At 37.1% G+C, this 23519-nt stretch overlaps 1 protein-coding gene across 1 annotated transcript; it reads left to right on the top strand.

Annotated features, from left to right (window-relative positions):
- The first annotated feature begins 693 nt into the window (after nucleotides 1-693).
- gad2 (glutamate decarboxylase 2) lies at nucleotides 694-21229 on the top strand. Its single transcript, XM_014997356.2, has 16 exons — nucleotides 694-1575; nucleotides 1733-1795; nucleotides 1882-2028; nucleotides 2551-2784; nucleotides 4033-4123; nucleotides 5839-5951; nucleotides 7629-7744; nucleotides 8091-8170; nucleotides 9968-10022; nucleotides 10183-10299; nucleotides 13672-13736; nucleotides 13825-13903; nucleotides 13986-14135; nucleotides 15801-15908; nucleotides 18286-18375; nucleotides 20540-21229. Exons 1-16 carry the CDS (start codon nucleotides 1500-1502, stop codon nucleotides 20711-20713), a joined length of 1758 nt encoding a protein of 585 aa, XP_014852842.1. The 5' UTR covers nucleotides 694-1499; the 3' UTR covers nucleotides 20714-21229.
- Nucleotides 21230-23519: the final 2290 nt, after the last annotated feature.

The raw sequence follows: 23519 nt of genomic DNA, 5'->3' as shown, positions 1-23519 counted from the left end.
AGGGCAACAAAGTTTAATAAAAATTTTCCTCAGAAAAGACAGATTAAGTCAGTTTTAAAAGAGAAAATCTCAGATTTGTTAGAAGTAGGTTGAGTTTACACGAAAAGGTAAAACATTGGATGACAAGAGGCAAATTTTTTTATTGATTTAGATAAATTACATTTAAACATGAAACAGTGAAAGTAGTTAGAATCAGAAACTATGAATAAATCAATAAGAATTCAAGATGAAGTCATTAAAATTCAAAATAAAATAAGACCTATGATCTAAGTCAAAACTCAAATAAAAGTACAATTCTACATAATTTAAACCTTTTAGGCTTTGATTTGTGTTTAAAAAGTTTAAAAGTCTGTGAAAAAACTAAAACAAATATAGATTTTTGGCGCCATGTTTTATGATTTTTAATATGCAATTCCTGATTAATTCACGTTTTTATGAGAGTTTTAAACAATAGAGGAAGGAGTAAATAAAATTTGAGTCGAAAACTGACTAATTAGAAGATTCACTGAATAGAAAATGTGAAAAAATGTCATTATTTCTCATTTCAAACAATCTGGAGTGGAGCATAAATCCATAAAGGGTTCATTTAAAGACTTGTACATCTAAAACTATTTGCACTTGTGGATCATTTACATTTTTATGAAGTTGGAAAAAAGAAGCAATGATAGTGGGGATAAATCAAAGAATCTCCTGCTTTTTCTCTGTCAAATGTCAGATATTTTTGGCTCAATAACCGCAGTAATGAGCGCAGCTCTTGAAGTAAAATATATCCTGAGTAATGCTGGATATTTTTGAACTGTTTTGTGTTTTTGAGCGGAGCTTCTCTGCTCTCCTCCCCGCCCTGCAGGTTTCTCCTCTGGAGGCGGCCAATTAGAGCAGCCGGTCGTCAAAAGAAAAAGCTCCGCAATCGCCTTGCGGATGAATTAGTTGGCATTCTGCGGCTGTGCGCAGGGTAAGTTGGGCGCTCCAGGGGGACGAAATGTTGGGGGTGGACGGAGTCACGACGCGCCACGCAACGCGGCTCGTCATGACCCTGAAGTGAATCACGCAGGGATTTCTTTGCTGACGTGAAATTTTCTGCGCGGCTGCGGGTGTTTGAGTATTTACAGACATTTGTGTTTGGTTCCCTCCACATCAACACTTGATTTTCTTCTTCTTTGTTTGAAAAGGTGCAACATTTCATTCAGAACTTCCTTTGTTTTTTGTTTTGTTTTCTATTTTAATCCCTGAGCGCACATAAGACGCGCCGCTCTGTTCTCTTTTTTCTTTCTTTTGCGGATTTTTATGCGCACACGCAGCTCCATGCATCCCGCACCTGTGGACGCTCTTTGTGTTTCGTGTTTTTGACGCGCTCTCTCCCACGCCGCACGGAGCGGTGAGTCGGATGCGCGGCGGCTTTCCGGTCACATTCAGCGCCGCAGCGGCCGCGATCAGCTGCGTGTGGATGGGCTGTGCGCCTGCTCCCCGCGCCTCCCGCACCTCCTAACCACCGGCGACAAATGGCATCACACGGCTTCTGGTCCCTCGGCGGGGAAAATGCGGGGGCCAACACCGGGAGTCAAAGCCCGAGCACCCGTGAGTGGCTTCTTATTCCTCCTGGAGGATTTTTTTATTTATTTATTTTTTTGTCTCTGGCCTTCCATTTTTTTAATCTAATCTAGCATATTTATGTGTATCTTTACATAAAAGTTTAAAAAATAATTCGAAAGGTGAATATTTTTATGTTTTCCAGCCAGGGCTTGGTGCCAAGCAGCTGCCCAGAAATTATCCGGAGGAATTGGATCAAAATTATATGGTACGTTTGCGATTCTGGTGTTAATATCTCAGTAAAATAGTGTGGGGTTTTTTGAGTCATTTTTGGGATTTATTATTCCCCCGAAGCGCTGCTAAATGTCGGAGAAGGGGAGAAACCCAACGAGCCGGCCGCCAAGCAGCCGCCGCAAACCGCTGCGGGAAGCTGCGGCTGCAACAAATCCTGCACCTGCACCAAAGGCACCGATGTGGGCTTCTCAGACCTCTACTCAACAGGTAAACAGCGCAAAAACTGCGCCAATTAATGCGGCTGCAAGTGTTTAATTTCACTATGAAAAAACTCACGTTTTTGTAAGAATATTCTCAATTCTCAATCAACCAAATACTCGAAATTAAGACCTTTTATTGTGTTTTCCTTCTTTTTTTTTTTTTTTAGCAGAAAATAACTGTAGCGTTTAAAATAAACCTTCTCCTCAGGTCTATTTATTGTAGGTGAATATTTTAGTTAAAATATAATGTTAACAAATAAATACATGATGTGAGTAGTCTGAAAAATACGTTTACTTTTTTATTTATTTATTTTTCCTCAGAGGTCACCTTCACCTTTATCTCCTCATGAAGTCTAAAAATCTTAAGAAAACACAAATATTTGCTTCTTTTTTTAAATGTAAGCACGCATCAAATTTTCCACAGGACTAATTTATTCTGAAATGATTAAGTTTGGATTTTTTTTCTCGTTCGTCGTGTTTAGAAATCCCTCCATGTTTAGATGATTTTCTAAATGTTTTTTGGTCTCAGACCTGCTGCCTGCCTTGGACGGAGACACCAAAACGATGACCTTCCTGCAGGAGGTCGTGGATATTTTAATGGCCTACATAGTCGAGTCGTTCGACCGGGAAACGAAAGTGATCGATTTTCATTATCCCAACGAGCTGCTGCAGCTCAACAACTGGGAGCTGCAGGACGAGCCGGCCACGCTGGATGACATCTTGATCAGCTGCCGCGCAACTCTCAAATACGCCATCAAAACAGGTGAGCGCTTCTACTCACCTGGATGTTTGGAGTTTATTGTTTTACGCATTAAAAATGAAATAGAAGCGCGGATGGTTCCGCTTTGTTTCATGGTTGGTTTGGATGGAGGCCTGCAGTCCGACTGAAGCATTTTAAAATGATAGTTTGAGGTAAAACGTAAACAATAGTGGAAAATGACGAAATGGAATATTTATAAAAATCGGTAGTTTTTTAAATATGTATTCGTATATTAAAGCAAAACATAAAATAAAATAAAAAATAAGTCGCAAAATGTACTGCTTTGCAATAAAATCCTAAAGCTGCTCAATTCAGCTCTCATAAAATAATAATGGAAAAAGACATAAAAGACATGAATTAGAATATATATAAAATAAATATTGATATAAAATATAAATATATATGTATGTGTACATACATACATACATACATACATATATATATATATATATATATATATATATATATATATATATATATATATATATATATATATATATATATATATATATATATATATAATCAAAGAGAGAACAAAAATAGAAAAATGTATTTATAGAAGTATTTACCAAAAACTCTAGAAAATATAGAATAAATGTTCTGTCTTTTAATAATAAAAATGAGAGAGGAAGGACAGTCAACATGGAAGTTGTCCTCCTTTCGTTTTTAATGTCCTCCTCTTCCTCCTCCTCCTCTTCCTGCTGCTGCATGGCCACCAGACCGATAAATGCGGCGGCGCAGTAAATCTGGTTCAGCAGGCGGCAGATAATAGGCTAATAATCAGGCTTCATAGGCCAAGTCCATTATTCTCTGCTGAGTGACGTTTACAGGAGCAGCATCAGAAACCTTTCAGCAGCCTTAAATAAAGGATACAGCCTGTTTTGATCACACAATAACCATTTTACTGCTTATTTTAGGAGGTCTGTTGTGGTTCTAATGCTATATGTTTCAAGTTTAAAATGAATCGATGAATAAAAAGCTTGATTATGAAGCAGTGGTGCAGATTTGGGGTGTTTACCCTTTAATAAACCCCAGCACCACCCTCTGCACCAGTGAATGTTTTCATCATTTCCGCGGATTATTCAGAAAGCCTCGCTGCATCTTCATTCCCGCTCTGTAATTAAAGCATTTCTGAAATGACAGTTCTGATGCAGTTTTCCAAACAAAAGCCTTTTAAATTGCATTCCTCCTCTTCCTCCTCTCTCTCTCTCTTTCTCTCCCTCTCTCTTCTCCTCCTCCTTTCTTTTCCAGCGCACCCCAGGTACTTCAATCAGCTCTCCACAGGATTAGACATGGTCGGGCTGGCAGCCGATTGGCTCACATCCACGGCCAACACCAACATGTGAGTATGCGGCCTGCCTCAGCGCGATTCTGAGCGCCGATAACCAAAGCGATGACAATGAATTTCCATTTCCTGCTCTGCGTCTGCAGGGGCAGATAGCAGCTTTTTATTTACCCAATCACCCTCCCAGCTCTGCCTTTTACCCCTCCCCATTCACCTCTCATCCTCTTGAGGATTCAAGGGAAGAAAATTAGCTCTAAAATTAAATTCAGAGCTAATCAGAAGCTAATTCTGGATGTGTGTTTTCGGGGTGATAAACTCTGGCTCTGGGAGGTGCGACGGATTGTCCCACCTATTGCTAAAATAATAAATATTGGGTATTTATTTCAAACGGACCATTCACATTACATAATATGTCAGAGTTAGCCACAAAGGCTAGTTTTCATCTGTACAATAAATATAAATAAATACGTTTTGTTTTTGTTTTATCCGGAAATTTTGCGCATGCGCACAATGCCAGACAGCCGCTGTAGAACAATTCCGTTAACAAAATGAAACCTGGAGTTGTATGTATTATTAATTGAGCGCAGTACGGCAAAGCAAATGAGAAATAACGCATAAAAACAGTTGAAGAATAATTCAAAACCACTGGTATTCTTTCCCCCCCTCACTCTCTGTGTCGGCTATGCTACTCACAGACTTGGCATAGCAACTAATTGACAATGCCACTAATGTAAATACGCACTCGTTTCCCACAGAAAAAATACAACATTCAGTCCGTTACAGTATTATGTTTTTAGGCTTGTTATTTATTTTGTGGTTATTAATAAATGATCGTTGTGGTAAATTAGCTATCGCCGCCATTAGCTAAGCTAATATAGCTGTGGGAGATTAGCTCGATTAGCTAATTTAAACACCTTCTCTACTGATGATCTGTCAGAGAACTTTTTGTATTGCTCGCCATATTTTTTTTAAATTGAACCTAAACACCGAACTCCGCAGCACATCTACATGTTAAGGTTGTCAAAGTTAAGCTAGCATAACTGACCTACTTCTCTCTCCCGCTATTTTTCTTAATTAAAACTTTTTCCGACCTTCTTATCTGGTTGTCTTAGTGTTGACAACTAGTAGGAAAGCACTGCATCTCTTTTTATTTTATATGTGTACAATTAAGAGTTAACGAGTTATGTTGACAACTTGACAGCTTTAGCCAAAAGTAGCAGGAGGAAGTTGCGTGCGTGACGTCACATTGTGTCTCTTACAACGCAGGACAAAGAAAAAATTAGCTTCTTCCAAAAAGGGGAATAATAATAATGACAAACAAAACGAATTTTTTAATCTGAAAGGAAGATATAAAGTTAAAAATTTTAAAAGAATAAAAAGTCGTATGGCAAAAGTTCAAACAACACAAAGCAAAACAAAAAACAGAATAAAAATAAGAATGCCATGATTAGTGCCTGCATATTTGATTAAATAGCAGCCATACTTTTAAGTTTAAAAGGCTCACAAGTTCTTAGACTCTAGTGTTTTGTTACAGTTGTGAGAAAACATTTATTTTTTTATATCAGTGTGTATGATTCATAAACCACACATGCATATTTGTTCTAAAAATCTAAATCTAAGAGCAAATTTTCCCCTTTTCTTAAAATTTTCCTATAGGTTGCACAATTCCAGCTAAAATGACAAGAGAGAAATCTTTGTTATTTCTCTTGGTGATGAGTCATAATTGCACCACATTTATTTTTAACCTTGGTGACGAGTCTTGTGTAACGCAGGTTCACCTATGAGGTGGCGCCTGTGTTTGTGCTGCTGGAGTACGTCACCTTGAAGAAGATGAGGGAGATCATTGGCTGGTCGGACGGGCGAGGAGACGGCATTTTCTCACCCGGTATGCCTTTTTCTTTTTTTTTAAACGTGAAACAGACCCTGCTGTTTGTGTCGTAATGTGTCAATTTGCATTTTGATGATATAAGGGGAACCAGTTTCAAGGGCAATTAGCATGAAATCGTTTTTTATTATTCTCATCCACAACCCCCTCATCACCCTCTCACTTCTGGTGACACATGATGAAGTTTGATGACTGTTACTGGCAGTGAGAGAGACTCATTTTGCTCAAATTGTTCTCTAAACAGGAGATTTTCCTTCTTCACTCAAAGACCAGGTGTGCATCCAGAAAGCTTTGCATAGGGGCCTGAAGGGGGCCACTGATACTCCTGGGGTGGGATTCGAAAACCTAAAAACAATTTTTTAAAAACAGCCTGATTTCTCTTAGTTTTTTTTTTTCAGCAACTTGAACATAATTGATACACATAACTGTCAATAAAATAAAATAAAAATCTCACTTTGATCTCAGAATTATGCCTTTTTTCCAACTTCAACCTCTGACTTTAATCTCAGATTAATCAGATTCCATTATTAAAAAAATCTTCAACTAACTTAGAGAACAATTAATTGCTCACTAAAATATACAGACTCAACAAATTTTGCTGACAAAACAACATTCTCAGAGCAGTAACTATGCCAAAACTGTACAATACATATATTTTACATCTAAGACAAAAAAAAACCTGGGTATACAAATACTCTTTACCAGAACTCATCAAGTGGCCTGGTTATAGCTTCACTTGGTTCAAATTATGTAAAAATAAATAAGTAAAATCCCCATTAAGCACTAAGTGAATGCTTCTTACATTTCAGACAGTAAAATGTTTAATTTCTTATTTTAAACAGGAATTGAATTATTAGTATTTGCATTTTAATGCATTTCTAATTTTCTATAAAAAGGCTTACATGAAAAATGTGCAGAATGTGCCAATTTTTAATCCGATTGATTGTCAGAATAATCCATCACTAAAATAATTACAAGTTGCAGCCCTAGTTCAAAACGATGTTGACAAAATTTTAGAGCACTTTTCTCTCTTCATTTTTTATATTTTTTATTTTTTAGATGTGTCCCTGGTATGACTTGAACTTTAGTTTCAGCTCTTTCAGAATGCATCATTTGTTTTCATGTGACATTTTTATAAAACCAGCTACAGATCTGAAAAAAAATTAAATGATGAGTTTCTCCTATTTACTTTTTATGGGTATATGTTTGAGTAAAATTAACATTTTTATTTTATTCTACGAACTACTCACAACATGTCTCTGAAATTCCAAGCAAAAATTTAGTATTTATTTGCAGAATATGAGAAATGGTCAAAATAATGAAAAAGATGCAGTGCTTTCAGATCTCAAATAATGCAAGAAAAACAAGTTCATATTCATTTAGAAACAACAATTCTGATGTTTTAACTCAGGAAGAGTTCAGAAATAAATGTAGTCAATATTTGGTGGAATAACCAGGAGGTTTTTTCAATGGGGTTCAGTGCAGTGGGCTCTTAATTTTTTTCCAGAGTTGTGTTTTGTTATGGTATTGTCATAAATTGAGTTAATTGGAGAGAGTTACATTTAAATATTGCTTACTTTCAAATAAACAACGAATTATTTAAGCATCCTTTAATGGAAAAAAACCACAGAGGCTTTTTCTTTGTCTCAGAGCGAATTTGCTCCGTCTGTCCTCTAGGGGGTGCTATTTCCAACATGTACGCTATGCTGCTGGCCCGCTTCAAGATGTTCCCTGAAGTGAAGGAGAAAGGAATGTCGTCTGTCCCCAAACTGGTGGCCTTCACATCCGAACACGTAAGGACTCAGACGGATGCACTCTTCCTGCAGAGTTTAAACCAAATGTCAGATTTTCCAGCCCAGTTCTCATCTTCGCCGCAGCTTTCCTACAAAGCAAATGCGCAGCACCGTTACACCTCCGGCCTTAAACTAACATTATGTTTAGCAAACAGAAGGTCACAAGCTGCGGAGAGCATCTGTCACTTTATACGACACCTCCTTCATCTTTAAAGGGCGTTTTGAACGATGCTGTGAGCGCAACAGCCATTAAATGACACACAAATATGTCATCACGAGTGTGTTTTCACAGATTTATTCTGCCTCCTGATCCGGGTGCTTCTGCTGTGTTTCTGTCATCTCACAGAGCCATTTTTCCATCAAAAAAGGAGCGGCGGCGCTTGGCATTGGGACTGAAAGCGTGATCTGCATCAAAGCAGACGAATGGTAAAATGCATTTAATCTGAACTTCCTTATCTCTATTTTCACTGGCATTTTCAAAGATTGTTTCCTAAAATATTGATTGGAGATTTAATAAACAGTTAAAATCTCAAATAACAACAAACACCACAAAAACACAAATTTTATCACATATTTCTGTCTAGTTTCTAGTGTAAATATCTTGGTACACTCAAAATAAGACAAAACTACCTTGCATTTAAGCTTGTTTCACAAAAATAATTCCTTAATATTACTGAAAATTACTAGTACCACTGGCAGATTATTTCACTTTTTTCCCAATATAAGTGAAAGAATCAGCCAGTGCAACAAGTACTTTTTAAAATCGATATGCAAGAGTTATTTATTGAAAACAGGCTTATTTGTCTTGCTGAAAAGTTACTTTTTAAATTAGCTGTTGTCTTATTTCAAGTCTACATATATATTTTCACTAGACAGTAGACAAAAATACTTGGTAAGATTTAGTGTTTTTGCAGTGCAGAATGGAAATTAATGGAATCTTATTCTGTATAATATTTTACAACCTCAAACAAGTTTTTTCCATTATTTCCTTTTATTTAACTCCTTCCATCTTCGTGTCAACTCCCACTAGCTTCTCTACTCTTGTTGGAGAAAAACCTTCCCGCAGCATGCCACTGCCTCCACCATGTCACAGTGGTGTGTTCAGAGTCATGTGTAGGTTTAATTTTTTTGCCACATAGATTTTTATCATGACAGGACAATTTAATTTTGTATATTCTCATAGGGAACCTGCAGGACATTTCTGTCAGGCAAAGGTTTGAGTCTACCTCTTCTGTAATTTGAGGCAGTTGAGGTAACTAGCTGCTAATATACCCTTGCTAACTAGCCAGCTGTTTTTTCCTGTATTATGGGTAAATGTGTTGCCAGTTGGGTGGACAATGTTTGTTTTTGCTTGATTCTTTTTTGTTGCTAATTCGTACGAGGCTAGGTTAATTCTGAAAGTCCAGATTGGTGAAGTCTATTGTCTGAAACTAAATCAAACTACCAGAACCAAACAGCTGGACTTAGACTCACGTTTCTGGGAGGGTGGGCAACTACAGTCCAGATATGAGACATGCAATGGCCAATGATTGAATAAAACACTTTAAAAGTACATAAATGTTGTATTTCCGCTGCTATGTATATATTTCCATCATGATACAGGTCTCAAATTTCATTCATAATGGTCTTATAAAGGTTTTACAAAATCTTAAAGAATAAGTTTTATGTGTTTTCTAGCCACATAGTGGCCTGTATAACATAATCAAGTAACTATATTAACTTTAAAAATGCTTGATATATCAAATTTAACTTAGCAATTTAATGGCTTGAATTGGGCCTCTGTCTCTTTAAGAAGCTCCTGCTTTTTCAGAAACTTCGCCTTCAGGAAGTCATCACAACATATGACTCCTCTATTAACCCTTTAGCAATGTTTTTACTGGGATTTTCACTGAGAAGCAGCTCCCATAATGAGCTCAGCAGTTCCACCAGGTGTTTGCTGATTGCTCCTGGCTAGTCTGAAGGAGCTGAAGGAAAAAATCCCTCATTTAAAGGGAAAGGCAATTTTATAAAACAGCCAAACATAATTTAAAGTGCTTATACAAGGAACTTAAAAACAACATACAATAAGAAAAACACATCAAACAGATTAAAATTAGACCGATTAAACAGGTTAAAAATAAAGAGGATAGTTTGGACAATTAAGTGCAAAGTTTATGTTTTTGCACATGTAATCCATCTGTTTTATCCGGTTTTTAAACCCAAATGCGTTTTTCTCCTCTGCAGCGGCAAACTGATCCCTGCCGACCTGGAGAGGAGAATACTGGAGGCGAAACACAAGGTACCCCATTCACAACCCTGCCATAGAAAGATGGCTCCTGCTTCATACTGCATTGGTTTTATGGGATCTGTTGCACTGAAACAGCCCTGATGATGATAATGAAAGAAATGTGGACTCGTGTTGTTACAGCGGGTAACGTTGTCTGTCCTTTCCGCCTCAGGGGTTCGTACCGTTCTTTGTGAGCGCGACAGCTGGGACAACAGTGTACGGCGCTTTTGACCCGCTCATCGCCATCTCTGACATCTGCAAAAAGTACAACGTCTGGTTCCACGTGGATGTGAGTCGAACTGGTTCTGGTATCCAAGGCTACGGTCACAACACAGCCTGAAGTAACACAAATCTGATTTTTGTGAAATTAGATTTTTTTTTTTTTGGCCATTGTTGTTCACATTTTCACATATAAAGAGGCAGACAGAGTGCCCAAAGATTTTACTCAAGTAAGAGTAGCATTACTTCAACATATTTTTTTACTTAAGTAAAATAAAATAGTAGCTGTCCAAGAAAACTAAATCAGGCAAAATATTTTTTTTTTTCCAAATTGTGTTCTTTCAATAAAAAACTTAGGAAACTTTAACAAAAACAACAGGTGTGTGACTGGTGAATTTTTTTCATTCAGTGGGTAGAAAGGCCATAAATTTTGCTGATGTAAGAGCAGCAGTACTGCATAATAAAGCTACTCAAGTAAAGTACAGCTTAGTGAAAATACTCCTAAAAGTTTTTTTTTTTTCCAAAAAACGGTACTCAAGTAAATGTAATTGAGTAAATGTAACTAGTTACTAACCAACTCTGCAAATATATGCGACTTGTACGTGATCTCAGTGTGAACCACAAGCGATCTGAAAATGTTCCGCATGCGCAGTAGACTGCGCCCTCTACTGAGCGTGCAAATCAGTAGGGGGCGCAAATTTGCCAACCGTTAGAAGAAGAAGAAGAAGAAGAAGAAGAAGACGCGCTCAGTGTTTGTGGAAGTAAACATAGATGCTAACAGTGGAGCGTATCTTACGATTTTAAAGTGGTTATCCAACCGGAGCCACCACATTAACAACTTAATCCTCGTTATCTTCCGCCATGGTTGTTGTTTTTCTTCCCGCGTGTGCGTATCAGGACGCACAGTAGTGACGTTTGTCGAGTATCAATGACGTTCAGGTCGGATGAATGCGACGTAACCGTGCAGTAAGGTCAGATACGTTTATGATTTATGACCACATTTCCAAGTGGCCTGGGTCACATTTCTAAAAAAACAAACAAAAAAAAACAAACGACCTGTGGTGGTCAGGTTGTCATGAAAATAACAGATCCTGGTCGCATTAAGGCAAAACCCCGGATTTGGGTCACTTCAGGCTGCAGTGTGAAGGCAGCCATTTGTCAACTGAAAACCTTACTGTAACCCACCTGATTATTTCAGTTATAACAAAGGCAATACAGAGGATTTTTGAAGCATTTAAGAATCAGTAAAAACATATTTAAATATTTTTTTCAGCTGCTTGCTTCTTTACATCTGTGACGCAGAGTGTGTCTCTGGAGGTGATTTTAGTTAAAGTCGGACAAATCTATTATGTCCGTCTGCTTGCGGTTGACCCAGATAGGCAGCAAGCCATTTCCTCTCTAACACTGGAGATTAGAAAAACTGGAGCAGAGGCAGTAAATCATCTCCTCCCCCTGACGTCGCCATCACTGCGAGGAACTCTATCTGTTAATGGAGGTGAAGCAGTCCTGACAGGGGACGCCTCTATTAGGAGACACAAATGACCTTGCCTATCATGTTGCGAGCAACCATAAAAAAAAAAACTTATTCTTTGGGTATCATGAAGCTGTGATTTATGGGTGTTTTAGCGTGTGCTTGTATGATGCTTATAAATCAATATTTTCCTCTAAGCAGCTTCTTGGAATGTAATTTATCTTCTAGAACGATGGGAATGTTTAGAAATAAGTCAAAGAACGATGAAAACAATCAGAGAAATTGTAAACAATCGATGCCAGTTTTACAATCAATAGACTGGCTTTTAAAATGTCAAAAAATAGTATATGTAAGATTGATTGGAAAGATGTTGTGGACACTTTGGCTTTTAATATTTGCATCTGGACTCTTCGTTTTAAAGTGATTTTGCTTCAGACAACTTGAACAATGTTTAGAAATGGGGGAAAGCTTCATTTGGTTTTATGTTTTGTTTGGATGAATGTCCCTTAACGCTCCATAGAGAAACTTCACAGTGTTTTGTGTCCATATAACTTCTGGCATAATTCTGGTTGGATATTTGACCACAGCTCTTTGCAGAATTGAGGCATTTAATTTAAACTGGTGAATTTTCTGTCTTAGACCTGCTGCATTTTCATGCTTCATCCATTCCAACCTTCATGTGTATTTGGACTCTTGGAACTAGAAAACACCTAATTATGTTTGAGTTTCAATTTTTTGGCTCTTTGGTGAAAGAAAATAGAAGCAACTTTGGATGCCATGAACAATCAGGGAGCTGAGAAATAAGACATCACTGTTCCAAAACATAGATAGTTTCCTAATCTTTTGGATTGAATATTTGTTTTTTGTTTTTTTTTTTTGTCCAATTTGAGCAACAAGAATGGGACATGGGCCTCATTTTGTCCCTAAAGTGCTTGATGTATTAGCCAATGGGGGAATTGAAGCCATATATGTTAAGTCAGAGTTCCTGAGTGTTTGTGATTCTGTTAAAGGGGACATATTATGCAAAATTCACATTTTGGACATTTTTACATTTCCATTTGGGTTTCTACTGTTTCTAAAAACAGCACAAGTGCCTAAAAAGACACTAGCAATAAGTTAATGTTTTATGATGTCTGGAAAACACAGAAAAACATTTGGTGATTAAGTCATAATCAACGGACTCTGCGCAGTTCCCTAGCAACCCAAGAAGAGTTCCAGCACATTTGATCAGCTGGTTTTACCGCTGTATGCGCTGTACATTTGTTGCTGGAAAAGACAATAGTTTTGTTGTTGACTTACCATCCAGAAACCCCTGGCTTCATTCTTTTTGGTTGTGCAGGACACTCCACTTCTGCTTTTCAAAGACATTTGTTTGCAGCCATTTTCACATGCGAGTGTAATCATTGAGTTGGGGGGCGTGGCCAGCAGCATTTTAATTTGATTTAAAGTGACAAGATGCCCTAAAACAGCTCATTATGAAAGGAGCTCAAAGCAGACTCTCTTCTCTCTAAGAAACATAAAATGAACATGTTTTGTATCCTAACCTGTTCAAGGAAGAATAATACAGCAGCAGAAGCTCCACTGAGGTTGCTAGGTAACTGGGCTCCACTGAGGTTGCTAGGTAACAGCGCAGTGCCTGTTGAACGTGACTTAACAATCAGGGTTTTTTTGAAAAGGCTCTTTTTCCAGACACCAAAAAACATTAATTTAATGCTATAAAATGACTGACTAGTTGTTTTTAGAAGCAGTTGAGACACAAATCAAAGAACAAAAACAAAGCAAATGTGAATTTAACCCACAAAAAGTTTAAACTGTCGTTCCCAGTTCTTGTTTATCAACATCCGTGAGGTTGTTAATTTTAAAATTATTCCCCAAAAAAACACAGATTTTTTATTTATTATTACTATTTATTTTTTTGGTTGATTTTATTGCTAAATGACCGATGAGTTGGTTGGGTTGTGTTCTCAACAGGGAGCGTGGGGAGGGAGTCTGCTCATGTCCCGGAGGCACCGGTGGAAACTGGACGGTGTTGAGAGGTGACCGTCTGTCTTTCTATTTATTTTACCAACATAGTAGATCCTCGGAGAGTTTACGATGCCCAACTGCCTGTTTTACCGACCGCAGGGCCAACTCTGTGACCTGGAACCCTCACAAAATGATGTCCGTCCCCCTGCAGTGCTCCGCCCTGCTCGTCAGAGAGGAGGTCGCCCCTTCAGCCTCTCTTTCATTTCCTGTTCCTGTTCCTGGAGGTGATGCTGAGCAACCTGTTGGGTTTGACTTTGCAGGGTTTGATGCAGAGCTGCAACCAGATGCACGCCTGCTACCTCTTCCAGCAGGACAAACACTACGACCTTTCCTACGACACCGGGGACAAAGCGCTGCAGTGTGGACGCCATGTGGACATCTTTAAACTCTGGCTGATGTGGAGAGCGAAGGTCTATAAATACTGCAGCCACGGCGGATTTTACTGCAACACAGCCACTCAAAAATTACACTTTAACTGTTAATAAATAGATAAAAATAACTTTATCAGTTATTAACATTGACAGGTTTTCCACTGCAAAAATACAAAATCTTACCAAGTAATTTTGGTTTAGTTTCTAGTGCAAATATCTAATTATAGTTGAAATTAAACAAAATTAACTTAGGTCAATAATTATTTAATATTGATGAAAACAATGGAGGATTATTTTCCTTATTACAAAATATTGTTTTTCATGCTGTAAGTTAAATAATCTGTCAGTAGAGCCAGTACTTTTTCATCAATATTAAGGACTTAAAACCAGATTTTATAACATTCTGAAAAGTTACTTAAAATTAGTTTTGTCTTATTTCAACTGTTCTAAGATATTTGCACTAAAAACTGGACCAAAAATACTTTGTAAGATTTTGAGTTTTTACAGTTTTCCTTTATTTTATATTGTTTAACTTACAAATAACTTTTCTTTTTTGATAAATTTACTTAATTTAGACTAAATTAAATACATTTTAATTTGAACTAAAATGAAAATTTAATTTTAATTAATCTTAATTAAAATTATTTTAATTATTAGTTATATAATTATTAATTGCTGGAACATCATTATAAAGTAGATTCAATAACATGTATAACTTTTAAAACTTCTACAGTAAAATAACTAAAAAGTGCATTTTACATTTTATTTATTTATTTTACCAACATATTAGATCATCTTAGATCCTCAGAGAATTAAAATTATTTTAATTATTCAATAACATGTATAACTTTTAAAATTTCTACAATAAAATAACTAAAAAGTGCATTTTACATTTTATTTATTTATTTTACCAACATATTAGATCATCTTAGATCCTCAGAGATTTAAAATTATTTTAATTATTCAATAACATGTATAACTTTTAAAATTTCTACAATAAAATTTGTACTTTACTTTGATACCCGTTAATATATGGGTATCAAAGTAAATATATTCAGCTCTAGAAAACTTACTGATCATTTAATATGATCAATTTCTCTGATATTACTGTTTATAGGTTTATGTTTGAGTAAAATTAACATTTTTCTTTTATTCTATGAAGTACTAACATGTCTCTGAAATTCCAAGCAAAAATTTAGTATTTATTTACAGGAAATGAGAGAAAAGATGCAGAGCTTTCAGACCTCAAATAATGCAAAGAAAATAAGTTAATATTCCTTTAGAAACAACAATATTAATGTTTTAACTCAGTAAGAGTTCAGAAATCAGTATTTGGTGGAACAAGCAGGAGGTTTTCAATGGGTTCAGTGCAGCGGGCTCTTAGTTTTTTACAGAGCTGCAAATATATAAACCACAACTATGATCTTCAACTGATTTTACTGCTTTTTATTCATGGGTATCAGAGTAAAGGGGGGTAAGCACAGCTGCAGTAAAGCTTTACGCCACACTTTGTAGGGTTTTTTATTGTAGAAATGGTGAAAATTACACATGTTGTTGATTCCACTCCTAATTATGCTCTACTTTTAGTTTTGACATAAAAATACCCCCCAAAAGTAACGTTTGAAGTTTGTTTGTTGAAAGTGTTGTGAAAAATGCTGATGCGACCAAACGTTTTGTTGAACCTCCAAATCTTCTCCCCAACAGGGAACCATCGGCTTCGAAGCCCAGATTGACAAATGCTTGGAGCTGTCGGAGTATCTGTACAACAAAATCAAAGACAGAGAAGGATACCAGATGGTGTTCGATGGGAAGGTGAGGAAAACCTCCGTCCGGCTCCATTTTACCTTTCAGTCATTACTGGTGACTTGATTGGCTCCAGCTTTGTGTTGGATGGGAGCCATTGTTACCTCTAGCCTGCGGTATAATGTGCTGCTATTATGGTTAATGGCTAGCATAAGAGCCTGTAATTGCTGATATGCATATGAATGGCCTGCTGCCTGGAAGCTAAGCTATGACACAAACATATGTGGAGGTTTTAAGTTGAGGAGCGGCGTGTTGGACGCCTACAGTCGTTCATAATGGCGGCTCTGTAATGTCCAGGCCTTTTGTTTCCCTGCTGAGCCTGGAAAGAGACGAAGAGCATCGGAGTGTGATCCGGAAAAGCCTCGTCCTTTGGGCAATGACCCAGGTGTTGGTTTGACTCCTACCCCCCAGTGAGCCATTAGATCAATCTGAGGCTGAAAGTACAACGAACCGGACCGGCCCAGCTGTGTAAACGAGGCTGGTCTGCTTGGTTGGTTCGGCTGCCGGTAATGAATGCTTTTCCACTCGAAGGCAGTCAGCGGCCACAAAAACAGCAGTTAGGAGCTCTGAGGGAAGATCAACTAAACAAAATACTTGATTTATGCTGAAGCTGCTTTAAAAGTGACCCGTTGTGGTTCCTTGGACAGATTAGGATACATCTCTGGGTGATACAAAACCATTCTTAAATAATGAGATTTAATTTTATTTGAGTTGTTTTAGGGCCTCGTGTCACTTTAGATCCAACTAAGCTGCTGCTGGCAACACCCCAATCTCAACGTTTACACTCGCACGTGAAAATAGCAGCAAACAGATGTGCAATTATACAACCGTACATGTTTGAAAAGCATTAGTAGAGCCTCCTGTACACTTAACAAGAATGTAGCAAGTGTTTTCTGGATGGAAAGTCAACCACAGAACACTTGTCTTTTCCAGCAGCCATTGTACAGCTCATACAGCGGTAAAACCAGCTGACCAAATGTGCTGGAACTCTGCTTTGGTTGCTAGGTAACGGACTGGGCCTGGCTGAGATTGCTAGGTAACGACACAGAGCTTGTGCAATGTGGCTTAGCAGTCGGAAAGTTTTTGAGTCGGCTTATTTTCCAGACTTCAAAAAATCGCTAAGAAACAGCTGGGTGTTTTTTTTTTTAAGCATTTGATCTTAGAAGCAGTAGAAACCCAAATGGAAGTACAATGAACGAACAAATGTAAATTTTGCTCAAGTTTTTATTATACTTTATTGCTTTATGAGTGAAGATACAGTTAAGAGCAAAAAGAAGAAGAATGTAATGGTAGATTTCTTTCAGTTTTTGTGACATTTATGTTGCTATATTTGATGTTTATTTTCTAAAATGCTACGCTAGTTTTATGCCAGATGTAACAAAACGTTTTCCAAAACTGTTCCACTTTTGTCTTATTGCACAAATACGGTCTAAAGGGTCTTGATGAGCATCATATTTGTGTTCTTTTTAGTTGTTCTGGGTTTTTTTGTGATCAAGAACAATATAAAAAAAAAATCTTGTTGATTTTGAAATCTCAGCCTTTTCTGCTTGACTTAACATTAATACAGTGTAGGGCTGTTCTGTTGATTATTTGGATTAGTTAATAGTTGGACAGAAAAATTTATTTATTAGGAGACTTTTTACAGAATTTGAATCAGGTGAAGCTAAAACTGCCATTTGATGAGTTCTGGGTGAGTCGCAAGGCCCCCACACCACCAGGGGGCCCCCAAGAGCACCAAGCGAATATCCTCTTCCTGCTGATGGTTGCTGCCGCTGAGGGGGAAATATAAGATATCGAACTTATTAACTTGTTTTCTGTAAATTTAGTGTTTATCAGATGATGTTACCTTCAAATAGTTGACAATTATACTTGAATACCCAAAAATTATTACTCCTCTTTGGTTAAACTCAGTAGCTATAGCCACTGGTATGATGTAAGCTAATTACAAATGATGCTAACGATGGCAGGTATGTTACACACATAAACTAGCTCTAGAACAATAAAACATGTTGGTATGGGGGGCCCAAAAATAAAAATCTGATCTGGGCCCCAAAAAGGCTTGGGCCGGCCCTGTTAACAGACTAATCTTTTTCCATCTTAAATGTAAAATATATTTCTTTTTTATACAGTTTTGGCTTTATTTCTATACTGTCAACGATTAATCGATTGCTAAAGTAGTTGACGATTATTTCAATGATCAGTCATGACTAATACGATTAATCGTTTCAGCACTTTAATGTAGATATACCTGCAGGTAATTTATGTAAACGTTTTTCATTATTACTTTAAAAGATGGTCTGATAAAAGCTGATCTGGTTGGTAAAAGTTGGTAATTCTGAGCCAGAGGAAGTGTTTGTATGTTTGTGTTAATTCCTGGTTGTTTCAGCCTCAGCACACCAACGTCTGCTTCTGGTACCTCCCCCCGGGGATCCGCTACATGGAGGACAAAGAGGAGAAGAAGAAGCGCCTTCACAAGGTGGGTGAGCTGAGATAAGAGGCCAGGCAGCCATATCTGCCCAACACACCTTCCAAACCCAACAAGCCCGTCACTCACGTCCACAGACACAATCACACCACCTGATAATTAGCGACTGCTAAGACCCAACATTAGAAAACACTTTGTATGAGGAATAAACTGTGATAGCCTTTAAATGGAGGTGGTTCTGCACATGCAGGTGTTTCCTCTCCTAATGTCCCCCTGAAATCAAACCAGACGTGCGTCAGTCGCCAGCTTTGCTCTTTTCCACAGGCTTTGTGTCTAGAGGGATGATGTAGCTTTAAACGATTAGGGCTGTAAGGAGAAAACCTGGACCGGAGGAGCTTTTCATCTTCGTCTTTAATGATTTATTCTGATGGGAAGAACTGGAAAATTGTCAAAAGACGTATTTTTTTGAAGTAAATCACCTACAAGTTTATTATTTTACGGCTGGGGCTTAAAGTAACACCTGTAAACGATTTAACCGAGTCTAGCAAACTAAAAATTAACGTTTTAAACAAACCTTTGGCTAACAGGATGTTATGTTTCTTTAAAAAGGTTAGGATTTATCTATATGACCTTCATTCTCAGACTAAAATAAGCAGGAAAAACAGACAAAACAAGACACCCAAAAAGTCCAACACCGTTATCAAATGATTCTAGACACTTTCCACCAAGACGTTTTGGTGCCTTTCTATTATTTTCTTTCGTCTAAATATGTGTCACCTCTTTCTTCTGTGTTGTCTTTATGGGGATGGCTTTTATAAGCTTCAATACTCTGTAAAATGTCTGGACTGTTTCTTTAAATGTTGATGTTCTTTAATTTTTAATGTTTATAAAAATTAAAGAAAGCAGTTCACATCAGTGCATTATGGGAGCGACGAACAGCAGCGAAAGATGAAAATTTTCCATGAAAGTTGAACATTTTGAAAATTTTTTTGTTGCGTTGCTGTGCGTGTGACCTCGACATCTCATGAATTACGCCGTTCGCTCGGCTGGTTGAGGACAAGCGACTATCGCCTGATCGCACAGATTCCTTAGGAAATGAACGAAGAGCTTTTAAATGAATGTTTGAAACAAATGGCTTCCTTTAAACTTTTCCTAAATATAAAAACTGAGAATCTCCAAACATGTTTGACTTGAGACAATGAAACATTTTCCTAATCATTTAAAAACCTGCATCCAGTGGCGGTTTTTGATATGGGCAGTTGCCCAGAGCGGCATCAGAAAAAGGGATGGGGCCCCCAAGAATTAGAAAGTAAAATCTTATCTGTCAGTTTTCCCCTGAATAAGTTTCTACGACCTGTATGCATGTGTGTTAGAGTAAGTTTCTCTTAGTTGTAGCCGAGGATACGTTACCAGCATTCAGCTTCTATGCACCACAAATCTAGAACAAACTTCCAGAAAACTGCAAAACAGCTGAAACACTGAGTTCCTTTAAATCTAGATTAAAACCCCACCTGTTTAGAGTTAATTTACAACCATAATAATTTTGGTCTAGTTCATGTAAATATGTTGGTATACTTGAAATAAGACAAACTAAATTAAAATGAACTTTTTAGCAAGATGTAAAGGTTTGTTTTAAATAAATAATTCCTTGATGAACAGGTTCTTGTTCTCTTCGCAGATAAATTAACTTATAACACAGGAAAGTTAAATAATCTGCCAATGGAACTTTTGCATCAATATTAAGGAATTATTTTCTGAAAACAAGCCTTTACATCTTACTCAAATTACTTGTAAGTTACTTTTGTCTTATTTCAAGTTTACTAAGATGTTTGTACTAGAAACTAGATTAAAAAAATACTTGGTAAGATTTTGTGTTTTTGCAGTGAACATTTTGTAACATTTGAAAATATTTTATGTTTGCCAGTTTCCTCAGTTGTTGCCTGTCTTCTATTTTTGTGCATTTTTGTGAAATATGATTGACTGACTGATTGATTGATTGATTGATTGATTCCTATTAGAACCACATCTGTGTGCATATTCATATTTCAAGCTTACAAAATTAGGCCTGATTAATTGATTAATCGTGATTAATTGATTAATCGTGATTAATCAGTTTGCTAGAGTGTGAATTTTTAATCGATTGACTGCTAGTTCTGACCCGAGTTCTTCTGGTGACGTAGTGTGTGTATATTTATGAAGCCTTGTGTGATTTCAGGTGGCTCCAGTCATCAAAGCCAGGATGATGGAGTACGGCACCACCATGGTCAGCTACCAGCCGCAGGGCGACAAGGTGAACTTCTTCCGCATGGTGATCTCCAACCCTGCTGCTACCTTCGAGGACATCGACTTCCTCATCGAGGAGATCGAGCGACTCGGCCACGATCTATAAGACTCGTCTCGCCAAATCCTCCTGTACTTCCCCCCGTTGATGGATGAAATGTTTGTCATGAATGTACCGGTAACCATTTTCATTTCTCTTTTTTCCTGTAAAGTCTAATATTTAAGAGTATATTTAAGAAGAAGAAAAAAAAAGATGTATTAATATATTATGTACTGCAGCTTTTTCTGTGGACTGACTTGGTCCAGCGCTGTGTAAAAGTGCTTCTGTCCGCCTTTCTTATGGTGTAGTCGCCGCAAGATTAGTGTAATCAATGTGACTTTATATGTACTTTTTGTGCTATGAAATGCTTGTGCAATAAGTCGGTGAGGGAGATCTGAGATTTTTGGATCACTTCTCATTCGCAGAGTTTGTTGTTAAGTGCCAAATGTTGTTGTGTTCTATCGTAACATTTTAAATTTTAAACAAAGAAAGCACTAATCTTTACCTCAGCTTAATTAACTGCCTGTACAGCAGGGGGTGGAGTCCAGTCCAGGAAGCTGTTTCAACTAAAATGTAACATTTAAATTGCACACTGTTCTGGGTATCACTTTGTTTTCCTCTGGGGGAAAAAACAGACAAGATGAAAACACAAAACTGCCAAACGAGGCCAGCAGGTGACGCTAATGTCACCATGAATTACCTTTAATGTTTTGGGTGATATTCTGAACAAATTCCACTAAAATTGGAACCATTTCTTTTTTATTTGTTCCTCAATGGAGCCTAAAGGACAAAGTTTGTTTTTCCCCTTCGTAATTTAGTAGTTTTGCTTAGTCAAGAGTCATCTGCCGTAAGGTGTTTTATACCGACTATAAACCTATCAATTCCTTTTGTTTTGGTGACTAAAGCAAATTTATACAAACCACAAAATACTGCTGCAATAATCAATATCTACCAGCAGGAGGCCACTTATAGTTACAGGTTTTGAAAAGAGTCGGCTGGCATTAATGTTAATCAGAGCAACAGTCAACAGAAATGGAGTCCAAAACATAATACACAGAAAATGGTGCACAACAAAAGTGATCAATGAGATTTAAATGTATTTATGATTGCTTACACCCATAATAGACCAGTAAAAGTAAAAGCACTGATTAAATACACGTGAGCAAATGGTTTTTATGGGTATAAAATGGCAACAGATATGGTCAAAACAAGGTAAAAAAAAATAAACAAATTAGAGGAAAATGTCCCATATCCCCAGCTCATTTATTGGACCGTAACTAAAATGGCTACAGCAAGAGCATTTTGATGTTTAGCACATTGTTAATGCTTAGAGTTCTGTTTACTCTATGTACAGCAGACAGTTTTATTATTATTTTCCAAAATCCTACTCTAGGATTCACCAAAAATAGTTTATTTAAACCAAAAACGGTGTTTCATGAATGAGGTGCATCATAAAATCTCTGATTCAGTACAAGCAACGTAATAATAAAGATACCGCCCCTAATTAGGAACGCTGGCCTAAAAAAAACTAAATGACGTTGAATCTCAGTGATCCTGATGTTGGGCTTAAAACTACAAGTTAAAGGCCAAGGCACTGAAATGGTGACCAATACTGGCAGCTTCTTGGTACCTTTTAAACTGGGACTATTGGTAATGGTGGGACCATCCAACCAACAATCCAACCAATCAACCAACAAACCAACCAACCAATAAACTAACCAACCAATAAACTAATTAACCATTAACCTAATCATCCAACCAATAAACTAACCAACCAACCAATCAACCAACCAATAAACTAACAAACCAGTAAACTACTCAACCATTAAACTAATCATCCAACCAATCAACCAATAAATTAATCAACCATCCAACCAACCAACCATCCAACCAACCAACCAACCAACCAACCAACCAACCAACCAACCAACCAACCAACCAACCAACCAGTGATAGCAGATTGTTAAAAGGTTCAGGTTAGTCCCAATTGACTTTAATCAGAGCTTAATAGTTTTAAGTGTAAGGAAGTTAAAGACACTTCAGTGTAATTTAATGTATCCATTTATACAGTTTTACTCTTTTTCTGAAAGTCTCTTGATTGTGTTTAGGTTTAGCTCCTGCCCTTTTCCATCAGTGTCATGATAAATTTTCTTTTTTTACCGTGTAACGAACATCTGCAAACAATTTTAATTAGTCCTCCAAAAACAGATTCAATTATAAATTCAATAATAAAAAACAGATGAAAATCAAAAATTTAAAAGGCCTGTCAGAATAGCAAATTTTGCTCAATCTTTGGGTAAAACTGTAGAAAAAAGAAACAGAAAGTAAAGTGGACAAAATAAATTATTTACCATTTACATTTATTTGCTAAACTTGTTCCTGAGTTGCACTTTATCACATTTTGAGAAGAAAAGCTGGAATGTATTACTGGAAAAAAATCTATGTTTCTATGGATCTGCTTGTGTATAAAATCAAAACCAAATTATTTTATCTTATCTTCAGCTGAAAAGGGCCAAATGTTAATTTTAGCATCTCTTCCTTATGTTTAGCACTTAATAACAAAACTTTAAGCAGAATTACCTTAAAGGCAGGGCAATAATAATAATGATAATATTGCTGTCTTGGTCAGATTTGGGTACTTTAACACCAGACATCACTTGCACTAAATTACTGTGGAGAGGAGGCAGCAACCCAAGCAGCAACGGAGATCGCTTCTGTTTTCATTCACAAGCAATATTTAAGGGTCCAAGCTACATATCCCGCAAAATCTTGCAAAGAAGCAGTGAAATATCAGCGCACGTTAACGGGAGATAATCAAGTTTCCAAACCAAGCACATGATAACTTAGATAACAATAATAATCTGTATAAAAGCTT

The sequence above is a fragment of the Poecilia mexicana genome, unplaced genomic scaffold, assembly GCF_051168715.1.
Source record: "Poecilia mexicana isolate PSO_F unplaced genomic scaffold, ASM5116871v1 scaffold_20, whole genome shotgun sequence".
NCBI lineage: Eukaryota > Metazoa > Chordata > Actinopteri > Cyprinodontiformes > Poeciliidae > Poecilia > Poecilia mexicana.
The sequence above is the reverse complement of the archived record's forward strand: the minus strand, read 5'-3'. Positions and strand labels throughout refer to the sequence as shown.

Bases quoted from the DNA above. Each gene is read 5' to 3' on its own strand.
- gad2 (XM_014997356.2), top strand. From the start codon at position 1,500: ATGGCATCACACGGCTTCTGGTCCCTCGGCGGGGAAAATGCGGGGGCC. The intron at 7,745-8,090 runs GTAAGGACTCAG...GTCATCTCACAG, and splicing joins TGGCCTTCACATCCGAACAC to AGCCATTTTTCCATCAAAAA. The intron at 18,376-20,539 runs GTGGGTGAGCTG...GTGTGATTTCAG, and splicing joins AGAAGAAGCGCCTTCACAAG to GTGGCTCCAGTCATCAAAGC.